General features: G+C 37.8%; 1 protein-coding gene across 1 annotated transcript; it reads left to right on the top strand.

Annotated features, from left to right (window-relative positions):
* The first annotated feature begins 11,227 nt into the window (after positions 1-11,227).
* On the top strand, positions 11,228-12,187 carry LOC144254273 (olfactory receptor 52K1-like). Its single transcript, XM_077797282.1, has one exon. It carries the CDS (start codon positions 11,228-11,230, stop codon positions 12,185-12,187), a length of 960 nt encoding a protein of 319 aa, XP_077653408.1.
* The last annotated feature ends 1,870 nt before the right edge of the window (positions 12,188-14,057 follow it).

Below are 14,057 nucleotides of genomic sequence, written 5' to 3'. Positions count from 1 at the left end.
TGAGACAGAATACTTGTTTTCCCAGGTCTGACCTGGGCACTGACAGGGAGAGTCAAGAACAAAGAGAGAGATCAGAGTAGGACACATTGCTGCAAGCAAACCTGTGGGTCGACAGATGCCTATAAATGTCATCAAACCTTTGGGGTCAGCCTGAGGCAGTCATGGGGCATTCAGCATGGTCTTGGGTTGGATTTCTCACCAGCACATATAGTGCAGGAGGACATAATCAGTGCTAGTCTTGCCAGGTCTAGAACTCATGATTTCTAACTTTGGGAAACTTTAACTGCACAGACCTTGAGTGATGTCTTTGGGTTTCCCTTGAGTGTCAGAGACTGCAGTGAAGCCTTCTGAACAAAATACCCAATCATCATTAGTAGTTCCTAGGTAGTGCAGAAGGTCTTCATGGGAGTCTAGGAATCCCTGGAGCAGAGCAGGGAAGGCTGTAGTGGAAGACTTCTGAGTCCAGGCAGTTTGTCTTTTTCTCAGTTCTCTCTGTGTTGCTGAGTCTCTCTCAAGGCTGACTTAAGACTAAACTGTGCATTTTCAAGAGACCAGGGAACAGTGCTGTCAGGCATAATGAATCGATTATCTGTGTGTCTCAGGTCTATTCTCTGGAGCTCTACCTCTTTCTTATTAGGCCAGTATCATGGACACTGCTTCTGTGACCTCCTCCAATAGCTGTGTGCTCTTGTCTCTCCCTCTTTCTCACTCTCATAGAGTCCAGGCCAGTGTCAAGAAGAGAATTAAGGAGAAGGGTCAGGTCACATCAAAGAAGAGACTTTCTGCTTAGTGACAGTAGCGATCCCTCCTGATCATAGGAATTCCCTCAGATCTGACACACATATGGGATTCCACTCTCGCCTCTCAGTTCAGAGAGGTTCAGCAAGGCCAGTTCTGTCACAAAGCAGGATCAAGAATACTGAGGCTTATCCCCCTCCCTGCTCAAGAGATGCTCCACTGTTCGTTACAGCCTTTCCCCATTTGTGTGCTGGCACTGTTCTAAACTCACTATCATGTTCCATTGGTCAGTGTGTTTTTTTTTATGCCAGTACCTTGCAGTTTTGTTGAAGGTTTAGAAACAGGTTTCTCTCATTCTATGTGAATCCCTGAGTGCCTGCTCCTCTCCGTCAACACACCTTTTCAGTCTCTTCAGGGACCACATTCCAGTATATGTATCCTCTGTGCTTTATATTGTACTGCTTTCTTATAAGCTCTCTTTTCCATATGTAAACATACATAATTACCCTAAAGTCTCTACTGTTGGATACCTCCTACTGTCCCTCCAGATCTGTTTTCCAACTTGATCTGTACCTGAAGTACTCCGGCATGAGTAATATGGGAACAGAAAATTAATACACATTTTTTTGAATATTAGATAAAGGTTTTATTTTGGAAAGTGATTAGAGTCCCATGTTCAAAAATTACTTATGATTTACTGCTTGATCAAAATTAAAATGTATAACAATGTATAACTCAAACTGACAAACTGCTTTCTTAAGAACTCTTATCTGTATGTTATAATTTTTCCTGTGGAGTGTTGGAAAAGAATGTAAAGTTGTATTGAGACAATTATATTTTTAAAGGAAGTTTCTATGTCTTGCTTAATGATATTGTATTAACTGAGTGGCAGGGCTCACTCCTACAGGTCAGATTATAAAGAAAGTCTCTAAAGCCCTACAGATTAAAGGATGCCTATCTCTCCATATCACTTAGATACAGTAGGGCACAATGAAAATTTGAAAATAAATAGGCTGAGATTTGTGTGGCCAGTTTCCTGACATAATCCCTCATGAGCACTAAAACTATATAGTTGGTAGAAATTGGGGACCACAGTAATTAGAAAATACTCTCAAAGCAACTGTTTTTTTCATTGTTCCTTTTGGATCTTCTGAAGTGGTCTGTTGTGGAAAGACTTGCCATTATATATTAAATGAAGTTGATTCCTCATGGGAGTCACTATTGTACTGTGTTTACTGTTGTTTACTGGAACCCATGAATCTAAGAATAATTTTCCAAATGACATAAAAATGTGAGCGGTGATGCTAGTGGATTGATATGTATGATATTGACAGTCAGGGATAAGAATTTCCCTGGATATTCTGATATAGTGCTTGCTCTAATCTTTAAAATTGTTGCTTCCTCGCCCGTTTTTGAGAAAAACACCAAAAGAAGAACAATATTAGATAACTTACACAATGCAAGCAAGATCTATCATAAAATTACAATAATTAATGTGATGTGGCCTTGGCATAAGACTAAATGAAAAGATCAATGAAAAAGAACAAACTGTCAAAAGGTAAACCTCATCTGTAAGGACATTTGATTTATGGCCAAGATTAAACTAGAGAGGCAGTGTGGAAGAAAGGTAGTCTTTCTAGTAAGAGGTTTGGGTAGTTTAGTAAGTCAGTGGACTGTTTATAGAGAAAAATGAATCTTGATACCTTTCTTATATACAAAGTCATTTCAAGACTAAATATGAATGAAGGGAAGGGAGGGGGAATTGGAATAGGAAAGACAGTAGAATGAATTGAACATTGCTATCCTATGTGCATATATGAATATACAACCAATATAATTCTAATCATGTACAACCAGAAGAAAGAGAAGTTCTACTCCATGTATGTATAATATGTCAAAATACATTCTACCATTCTACTATCAGGCATAACTAATAAGAACAAATAAAAAAGTATTAAAAAAGATGAATGTGAAAGCTAAAAATAATAAACTTCTGGATGACAGCATAGAAGAACATATTCATGATCTTTGGGTAGACAAAAATTTCATAAAAAACTGAAACTTAAAAAACTAAACATAAAGGAAAAGATCAAGAAGCAAGAGTATTTTTCAGCTTAAACCTTTTTCCCCCTCATGAAGTTGTTGGGTTGTAGAGTAAGTGTATGCTTAGTTTTATTAAAACAAATCCACCCCATTGCTTTCATAAATGGTTGCACATTTTCTGTCCTCCCAGCAGAGTATGAGAATTCAGGGCTTCTGCATTCTCTTCAGCACTTGGTATTGTCAGTGTTATTAATTTAACCATTATGATTTGTTGGGGTTTAAGTGTGCAGAGTTTAGCTCCCTCAGCCTGACACTTTGCAAGAAACTGTGGCTGTGATTTAGGTCAGCTGAAGGCAAACCTCAGCTAGGAGGAGAAAATGTTCTCTTCCCCTTATCGCAAGACACAAGCTTCTGCATGGTTTGGCCTAGAGGAAGAAGCTTCCTGCATACTGGACCTGGGAACAGTACATTCAGGGATTAGATAATGTCTACAAAGAACTTTGGGAGGGTACTTATCAAATGAACAGGAACAATCTGAATTTAGCTCTGTGTACCCGCTGAGACATGATATTTGGGCTATGTGGATGAAGTGTTACTGAAGAATTGCTTGCTTTGTTAGAAGAAGAATATAAAAGGAACTTGCAAATAAACCTCAGCATGCAGTTGCAATTGCTGCCTTGGCTCTGCATCCGCTGTGTCCAGGTGATTTTGCGACCCTTACCCAGGGACCCTAACGCACTAGACGTTCACACTGATTTGTCTGTCATTGCAAGTTCTTGTGATTTTAATTTGCATTTATGTGATAACTAATGCTATTGAACATCTTTTCACATGCATTTTGGGTTTGCAGGTCACTCGAATACCTTTCTTTAAGAAGTGTTTGTTCAAATACTTTTTTACTGTTTTTATTTGGGTTTTTGGGTTGTTTGTCATATAATCACTTTAAAAAGTTTTTTCATATATCCTGGATTCAAGTCTTTTCTTGAACATATGTAGAGAAAATATTTCCACCCAGTCTATAGCTTGCCTTTTCATCTTCTTAATTGTATCTTTGGAAGAATAGAATTAAAATAACGTAATGAACTTATATTTATATTTTATCCTTTTTGTTTTCTGTTAGAGAAAGCTTTGCCAAATATAAGGTTGCAAAGAATTTTGTACTTTTTTTCATAGAAACTTTATAGTTTTAACTTTCATATTATTCCTAAGAGTGATTTCAAATTCATTTTTCTGTGATATAAAGTAAGAACTGCAGTTTATGCTTTTGCATATTGATATCTAGCTATTTCCATACTCTTTATTGATGAATTTATTATTTATTAATTTACCCTCTGAATTACTTATAATTAAAAAATAATTGACTACATATTTTGTATATATTTTTGATGTCTGTTCTGTTTATTGGTGTTTATATCTATCCCAATATTATACTGTCTTAATTTTGTTGATTTATAATAAATCTAAAATGTAAGTCTTCCAACCTTGATCATTTGTAAATTGTTTCTAAAATTTTTTTAGCTGTTCTAGGGTCTTTGCATTACCTACCAATTTTGGAATTAGCTTTGCAATAATTTTATTTCTCTTCCTTCCTTCCTTCCTTTACTTTCTTTTCTGGAAGTACAAGGGATTGAACCCAGGGATGCTTTATCACTGAACTACAGCCCAAGCCCTTTGTATTTTGAGATAGTCTTGCTAATTTGCCAAGGTTACCATTGAATTTGCCATCTTCCTGCCTCAGCTTCCTGAATTGCTGGGATTACAGGTATGGGCCACTAGACTCAGCTTTAACATTGCAAATTTCCATAAACAAAATATCCTGTTTCAGTATTGATTTGGATCATATCCACTATATAGACCACCTGGGAAAACCTGACATCTTAGTAATATTAAGTTTTCCAAGACAGGAGTATAGCACTTCTCTCTACAATTTATATCTTCTGTAATTTCTCTGAGCAATATTTTCTAATGTTCAAGGTAGGGATGCATATATTTTATTAAATTTATTCCTGAGTTTTTCATATATATGTGTGACTTTTTAAATAATATGTTTATAAATTGAATTTTTCAGTTTTTCATGGATATTATGTGAAATCCAGTTAATTTTGTATTAATTCTGTATCTTATGACTCTGCTAAATTCACTTATTCGTGCAATACTTTAGTATTTTGCATATACAATTGTGTTGCCTGCAAAGGATAACTATATTATGTTTTTTCTTTCCAAATTGTGTGATTTTTTTTCTTGTCTTTTTTATCTAACTACAGACTCCTGTATAATGTTGAATGGGAATGGTGAGAAAGAGTATCTGTGCTTTAATTTTGATTTTAGGTGAAAAAGCCTCAGTCTTTTACCTTGTGTATAGTGTCAACTGTATGCTTTACATAGATGCTCTTTATCATCTTGGGAAGCTCTCTATTATTTCTAGTACACTGAGAGTTATTTTTTTTAAATCTTTTTTTTTTTCATTGTAAATGATTTTAATGGTTGTATACAGCATCAATGGGATGTATAACAGTGTTATTTTCTAAAAGAAGTTGGAGATTTTACTGTTCATATAGATGACTGATATTCAGAAATTGATTGGCTATAATTTATTAGCTGCCAATTCATTTAACAAAATATCCACTAAATTATGTGTCTGTCAAAAGGTTCTGCTTTCAGGTTCTGTTCCAAAGTTTTTCATATCTTCTATCTTATATCTTCTTTTTTATTTTTTTTATTTTTTTTATTGGTTGTTCAAAACATTACAAAGCTCTTGACACATCATATTTCATACATTAGATTCAAGTGGGTTATGAACTCCCATTTTTACCCCAAATACAGATTGCAGAATCACATCGGTTACACATCCACATTTTTAAATCTGGAATGTTAGCAAATTTTGAATGTTGATTTTTGAGAGCTTGTTTGGAGGTTCTAGCAGGGGAGCGCAGCTACTCGAATACCCTTGACCTAAAAACGGTCCTCCTCTATTGGGGAAGATTGTCCTCTTCTACCGAGCGCTCAGCTTCGGGAGGGACGCACATGGAGCGGTGAGGGAGAAAGTTGAAGGTTGATTTTTGTTTTATATTTTTTTGCCTCTGTTGAATGAGATGTATGGTTTTTCTCATTTTTTGTTAATATGCTGAATTATACTGACTCATTTTTGCAAGATAAAATATGGTAGATATGCTTAATTACTGCCAGATAAACTATCTTGCATTCTTGACATAAGCCCCACTTATTCCCAATCCATTACTCTTTAATATATTACTGAATTTCATTTTCTAATAATTTGTTAAGGATTTTTATATCTGTTCATGAAGGTTATTGGTCTGGGTTTTCCTATCTTATAGTGTCTTTATAAGGTAGTTTGGGATGTATTTTTTTTAAATTTCCATTTTCTAAAAGGTTGTAAAGAATTGTTCTTTCTTTCCTAAAAGTTTGATAGAATTTACCAGTAAAGCCTTGATCCAATTTCATTTTTCACCCCATTGTCACTGTTGTGTTCCAGGATTTTATCAACTTTTAGCTAATATCACTTCCTTCTTCTTCTGCTAGAATATTATGAAGCCAGGTACGATGGATGGTGTACACCTGTAATCCCAGCCACTCAGGAGGCTGAGGCAGGAGGACTGTGAGTTCAAATCCAGCCTCAGCAAAAGCAAGATGTGGAGGCAACTCAGTGAGATCCTGCCTCTAAATAAAATACAAAATAGGACCTGGGATGTCTTCAGCAGTTGAGTGCCCCTAAATTCAATCCCCAGTAACCCCCACCCCACCCCACAAAAAAAAATATGAAAGAAATCTATGAAAGCATTGATATGCAGATGTCACTGCCCTACTTAGAACAATGTCCTTGTTTGTTGGGTGTCACCTTCACCTCTTATTTAACTCCTCTCAGAAGAGCACTCACGCTTCCCACAGTCTGTGTCCAACTTTTCTCTAAACTGCCCTCCTCTCCACTGCTTCCTCCACATTGCCCTCATAGATGTTCATTGAGAATTCTGTGCTCTATGAGTTTGTTGTTCTTTTTAATGCCAGTGAGTCATTCTGGAGCATTCTATTTCGGCAGCTCAACTTTTCTTTCAAATGGTGCCTCATTTTCGAAGGCTTCTCTGATCCCCACAGGCATAATTATGTAAAAATCCAGTTAATATTGTATTGACTTTGTATCTTATTACTCTGCTTAATTTTCCACAAGGTGTTTCTCCAAGGCGTGGCCATAAATCCTTTCATGTATTTCTGCTTTGCTGATTGTGGTGCTTTGTCCTAGTTTAATGTATATCTTATACATGACCCAGTTAAATCTCTATATTTCTTTCTATGACCTTAAAAGGAACTCAGAAAAAAATTCTGACATCTATTATTGATGCAAGTCAAGGACTCTTGACTGTATTTGGATTAGCCTTATTGCAATCTCTTTATGTTTTATACAATTTCTGACTGTAGAGGAAGGTGTTAAGAATTTTAGTCTTGTGGTTCACATGACTAGTCCACATGTAGTATCTCTATTCTAGACTTTTCTTTATTTTTCTGAGCCTTAAGTCCTGTTACAGTTACCTGTCCATGTTGTTTCCTCTTGGACTGGTTTTTGTATTGCTTTTGTTGCCTGTCCTGCCTGTTCTTTCCTTCTCCACTGGGTTTCTGGACTGGTGTTTTGCTACATCATTATACCTGTCTTTCTCTAAGAGTTGTAATAGCATCATCTGTCAAAAATTCACTATTACCAAGCACACCTTCTTGATCAGCAAACTGGGCATTTCATATTAATGTTTGTTATCTTGCCTCTACCTGAAATGACACCTGCTATATCTTCTCATTTTCTTTGAACTAATCATTACCTTAAAACACAGCTCTACTAAGTGGATGACCAGATTCTGGATACGATCATTCCCAGTAAACTGTGTTCTATTCTCTTCTGATATAACCTGTGGTTATCTCTGTAATTCAGAAATGATTGTCATTCTGAAGTATAAATTTCTACAAATTTGATCTTATTTTTCCTTTAGCTTCATAGAACAAATCATTTTTTGCCAGTACCAGAAAATTCTTTATGGATTTTAAGAACCTGTGAAAAATCATGCATTCTTCCATGTCTTCTCCTATGTAAACTGAAAGAAATCAGCCCTCTATTTCTTCTTTTCCTAATGCACTACAATATTCTTGGATAGCCCCCTGTAGGTTAATCTGGCACTATTATCAGAAGTGATTTTTGTGACTTAGAGGAAAGTGAAAAGTAGGGAGACCAATTAAAAAGGGTCAGAATTGTTAAATTTCATATGGATAGCAAAATCTACAGGATTGGGCTAGCCTCACACCTACCATTTCAAGGCTAGGCACAGGAAACATTTTCCATTTTCTATAGCCTTATTTTTTGTACAGATTCTCTCTTCTCATAAAGGCTCTCACATATTAATCTCCTCTTCCTTTCATGGTCTCCTGTCTCACTGAAAGTCCTCTAGGCAATGTTCTATGCTGGTCCTAGGGGTGCCCCTTTACATTTTTCTGTGTTTTTCTCTACCTTCCCTAGCTCAGATCTTTCTGGACCATCATCAGGTTGGGTGGTCCCATTCCCCATGGTAGGAAGCCTCTTCTTGCTCTTGGCTGCAGGGCCTTTGCTCCCTCTTGGCAAGTTACCCTGGAGTATGCTGTTCAAAATATTCCCTCCTAGGGTTGTTCCCTGGGGTCTCCATAAAAGGAATAGAACTAGTTAGAAATTTGTTTGAAGAGGAGGCAGAAGTACTAATTGGTTTCTAGGTGGTAGAAACTTCACCTTCAATCCCTACAGCGCCCATTAAATAAAAGCGCCCATTAAATACCCTGTTCTTGGGACTTGCCTGGTAGCTTAAACTCTCACCTCTTTTGTAGGTCAATTGTTACAGCTCTTTGGTGAGTAATGGCTAAGGATAGGACCAAGAAAGAGAGACACATACAGGCTACATCTATCTATTAACTTTCCTCTTAATTTTTCCAAATCTGAACAATTAGCCTTCCTGGGGTAGAATTGTGCACTGTCCATTTTAGTAGGAAAAATAAAAAACACAGGGAATATTGTCTACCTTGTTAGAAACTGATCTAGATCTTTGGTGGAACAAAGGTGGAAAAGGAAGAAAGACCTTTTATGGAACAGGGCAAGGGAGGGATTAAGGATGTGAGAATTCCTCACTCCATCACAAGCAAACATTTATCTAGTCCTAGGTTAGAAACAGGTTCTTTGTAAGTGTTCCTCTGTGAAACCTGCAGGGTTTATGAATCCACCCAAATCACAAGTCCCTGACTTCTCTGGTTCCTAGACCCAATGCCTCTCTTTACCTGCATCCTTGATAGAGGTAGAGGATCTGAGTTTACTGGGTCAGATGTTTTATAAGGCACCAGGACATAATAAGGAGCAATTTCTAAGTCTTGAGAGGATAGTTGAGACAATATTCTGGGGATAATGGTTTAAGGAAGGGCAGTTTTGAAGATAATTTGAAGCAGATGTTCTGGTGATCAGAGCCACAACTCTTTACACTCCTTTTACTCTGGGGTTGCTGAGGGAAACAACATGCTATTGGGAAGAAAGGAGGGAGCATTGTCTGGAAGGATATGGTACTTTTAACTGGGTAGCTCATGTTTGCTATACAGCATCCACCCATGGAGGTATCTGGTTATCTTTTCATTGTCTCTCAATTTTGAAAGTTTTTGTTATTCTTAAGCAGACTCCTCTTAATGCAGTGTCTATTATAGTTCAGGAAAACAATAATATTAAAAATCATACTATTTTCAGATTTGACAATGAATTTTTACATATTACATCTCATTCAATTCCCTCCATGCCTTTTTGAGATAGATTATAGTATAATCATTTTGCATCTGAGGAAAATTGAAGTGTCCTGATGCTCTTTTAAGGTCACACAGTTGACATTTGACAGAAAAGGTGCCCTGAACCAGTATGTTGATTTCTTCTCGTTAGTCTATTCCATGACACTAAAACTCTAGGTCCACTCATACTTTCCCAGCCCACACACCTTCTGCCATCATTGCCTGGTCTCCTCGGCAGCTGTGGTTGAAGGCATGGGGAATAATTATGTGGTTTCTCTTGGAGATAAAAAAGGAAACTTTCTTGGCCATTTTAAAGCTGTGCCGTTTCTTTCTTGGACTTTGTTCCAGGCTGAGTTCTTTCCTTTATGCTTAGAGACCTCTTTTGCTGTCATTGAGGCTATAAAATCAATCTGGCTGTACCTATTTAATGCTTAGAATGTGAATTGGTGAAATCATTTATCTTACATTCCAAAGACTTCTCAGACCTGAGAACCAGGTATCTGTGTGTCCTTGTGTCTGTTTCTCACAAGTGGGGATTGTGGTACTTGAGGTATTAAGATGTCAGAAACACATAATCCCTAAGTCCTCCCTATCGGCCCTGTTATTTAATCCCTTTGTTTTACCCTCTATGGCTGAGGGGCTTGGAGGCATACAGGAGCCCTTGATTACACCCTGACAGGGTGCTGTCATCTAGGTTGGAGGCCAGTAGACATGAGCAATGGTCTGGTTCACTCACACAAAGCCATGATGCTGGGTAATTTACTTCTTTCCAGATCTCAGTTTTCTGACCCATAAAATGATATATTGAATGTGGCACATCCTGGGGATGTGAATAATGAAAACTCCTAGTGTGAAAACCTGAAGAGGCGAGCAGGAAGGCAAATCTGCCAGTTTTCTTTCTTGCCCTCAAGAAGGTGACTGTGATCCAGAATTCTTTGGCCTTCGTGGTGCTGTTGTTACCAAGAGCCTCTGTTTCCTGCAGGTCACCACAATGATAAACTTTGTGTCAACTCCAATACAATATCACCTTGAAGGAGGGGAAAACATGGGAGGTTGTGGAGTCAGATAGATATGGTAATATTGGGAAGAGAAGCAAAGAAGAGCCGATCAATGTTGGAGTCATCAGGGAGCGTGTTATTCGTTAGTCTTGGCATTCAAGTGAAGTTTGGAGGGTAGGATGTCTCTAAATTAAGGGATTTTATAATGTCAGATTTTTGGTGGTTTCAGATGAAATTTAGTAGAATAAGGCCAGAGGATCAGCTGAAGTCAGTGCTGATTAAATCAAACACAAGCATGCAGAATTTGGGAATAAGAATTTCATGGGAATGATTTTTATTCAACAATTACTGTACATCACCTTAAGGTATATGGATTTCCCTGTATCCCACATGTTATGGGATATGTAACCTGGAACCTGGTTTATGAACTTCCTGTTCAATGTATTGCATACCAACTTGCCTCTTCTTTATTTGAAGATTTTGCAGAAATATTAACTAAACTGAAAATTATATTTACTTTCCCCCTGAGAATGATTGGGGAAATTGATGTGGTGGTGGTTGGTGGTGTAATGAGACCATGTGTCTCGAGTTCCCAATTTCCCCATTATTGTGTCTCACCTGCCTGCTTTTCTTTGCAGAGGCCCTTTGTTCTTCCATGTGGGATGATGGCCGAGATTCTTTCCAACAACTCTCATCTCTTCCCACATACCTTTTACTTGGTTGGCATCCCAGGACTGACTGCTGCCCACATTTGGATCTCACTTCCTTTCTGTTTCATGTTTTTCTTGGCACTGACTGGGAATGGCATCCTGCTTTTTCTCGTCTGGACAGAGCACAGTCTTCACCAGCCCATGTTTTTGTTTCTGGCCATGCTGTCTTTTGTTGACCTGGTCCTCTCCCTTTCCACTCTGCCCAAGATGCTGGCTATATTTTGGTTTGATGCTACAGCCATCAGCTCCTACTCCTGCCTTTCCCAGATGTTTGTCATCCATGCATTCTCTGCCATGGAGTCAGGGGTACTCGTGGCCATGGCTTTCGACCGCTTTGTGGCTATCTGTAATCCACTGCATTATGCAACCATCCTGACCCCAGTTGTTGTCACCAAGATTGGGGGCCTGGTGGTGCTGCGAGGTGTAGGGTTGACCATCTTCTTTCCAAGTTTGCCTCATCGACTGCCCTACTGTGGCTCACACACGATTGCCTATACCTACTGTGAACATATGGCAGTGGTAAAGCTGGCCTGTGGGGCCACCACTGTGGACAACCTCTATGCTTTTACTGTGGCAGTCTTTCTTGGTGTCGGGGATGTGGCCTTTATTGCCTACTCCTATGGGCAGATTGTGAAGACTGTGATGCGTATTCCTTCACCTGAGGCACGTGCAAAAGCAGGCAGCACGTGCACAGCTCACATCTGCCTCATCTTCTTCTTTTATGGACCAGGCTTTCTTTCTGTGGTCATGCAGCGCTTTGGGCCACCCACAGCCTCTGCTGCCAAGGTCATCCTTGGTAATCTTTACTTGCTCTTTCCTCCTGCATTGGATCCCATTGTCTATGGGGTTAAAACCAAGCAGATCCGGGAGCGGCTGTTCACAATTCTAGGCTCCAAACAGATTGATCCCACTTGAGTACAATTTTCATCAGCTGAACATCAGGGGCCAGAGTGGCCCTCTCCCATGGGGCAGAAGCCTCAGAGCTCAGGAATACTTGTCTGGTGGGGACAGTGAAGATAAAGGAAATTAAGTTATCTTTGGAGGCTGTAAATTGCAAAATAACTTCTGGATTCTGTGATGTTCAGCTATTAGGGAAAAAGACTAAGAAGGGTTGTTATATCTCAACTAATTATTAAGCAAGTAATTTTCTGATACCATTTTTATCCAAAAGCTTATAGTTTATTTGTGCTGATAATACAAATACATCAAGTAACTAAGAAACAGGACTTTGATGGATCTAGATTCAAGTGACTGAGGGGTTCAGAGAGAGAGAGGAACTGGATATCTATTTGGGGCATTGAAACAAACAGGGCAACTTCTGTCACACGGATGGATGAACTCAATGATTCCTATAATATTATATACTTTTACTTCTTGGAAGAAATGGTAATTATTACTTTATTTCTTCAATTTTAGTCTCAAGACTCAAGAGCAGAGACTTGAGTTAAGAATGCTCTAAGTTTATTGCACACAATAATAATTTTTAAAATTCTTGTTCTGTTTCTTATTTTTTGTTTTAATTTCTAACTCTTCTCATTCTCTTCCCAGTTCCTACCATTGGCACCCACTTTACTGTGTTTTCATGTGTTCTTAAAATTGTACATATCTGTGAAATTTATAGTGTTGTCTGAGTGTTATGCCTTCCTAATTACACAAGTGCCCTTCTTCAGGTTCCTCAAATGTGTATGTTCCCTCTAGCGAGGGTTATCCCAGCTCCTCCTCATGGAAATACAACTCCTTATTCTATCCTCATCACTTCTACTCACCTTGAACTTCAGTTCCAGCCTCAACTCCTTGGAGGAAATTTTTCTAACTACATCAAGTCACTCATTTTCTCACCTCAGAGTACAGTGTATGTATCTTTCAATTTATAATTATATATAAATATATAATGATATGTATAATGCATTAAGTAATCTATACTATATATACATCATTATAATGTTATGCTATATATGTAATACACATACTTATATGTTATTATATATACATATAAATGTGTATGTGTATATAATATATAAAGATGTATATATGTGTAAATATAATGATCTCTGTCCTGCATCCCCAGTAGAACATGATTTCTCTTGTATTCTTGCATGTGATATGCTCTTAATAAATGTTTGATTAATAAAAAGATCTTATCTAGGCCCTAGTGTATTTCTTCATTAGTCACATTAACATTATGTGTGTTTTTTAATAAATTAATACACAAGTTTCCATATCAGTAGGCATTCAGTATATTATTTTTGAAGAAATGGAATGAACCATTGTCATCACAATCACATCACAAATACTACTTTCTTCACTATCATCATCAAGACTGATATCTCCTTAACTTAGCCTTGTCAATGGTTGTAATTTCAAATGGTGGTATTTTGTACACTGTGCAGAGGTACTGAAGGACATGAATACTGTTTTAAGACAGAGTCATTGTTGTGCACAAGCATAGGACAAACAGAAAAAAAAATGGCATTTGTCTTCCTTCCTTTGTTTCTTTTGCTCCCCTTTCTTCTTTTCTTAATTATGACCTTTCACATCTTGAGTATTTACCATACTTTCAGTGTGATGGTGAGATGAAATTGAAAATGCAGAAAGTATGATAAAATATGGTATTGCTCTGAGAGAGACTGGTTCCAAGTCATATTGGTTCTAAATCATAGAGAACAGTCCTCATTGGAGGGTGAGTGGCAGGAGTGGGATATGGACTGGGTTGGGTTAAATGGATGCTATGTATGACCAAGGTTTAGAAGAGCAGGGGCTTGCATTGATAGATGGGTAGTCAGAG

The sequence above is a fragment of the Urocitellus parryii genome, chromosome 4 (genome assembly GCF_045843805.1).
Source record: "Urocitellus parryii isolate mUroPar1 chromosome 4, mUroPar1.hap1, whole genome shotgun sequence".
In the NCBI taxonomy this organism is placed as follows: domain Eukaryota; kingdom Metazoa; phylum Chordata; class Mammalia; order Rodentia; family Sciuridae; genus Urocitellus; species Urocitellus parryii.
Note: the sequence above shows the minus strand (reverse complement) of the source record. Positions and strands in the feature narration are given on the sequence as shown.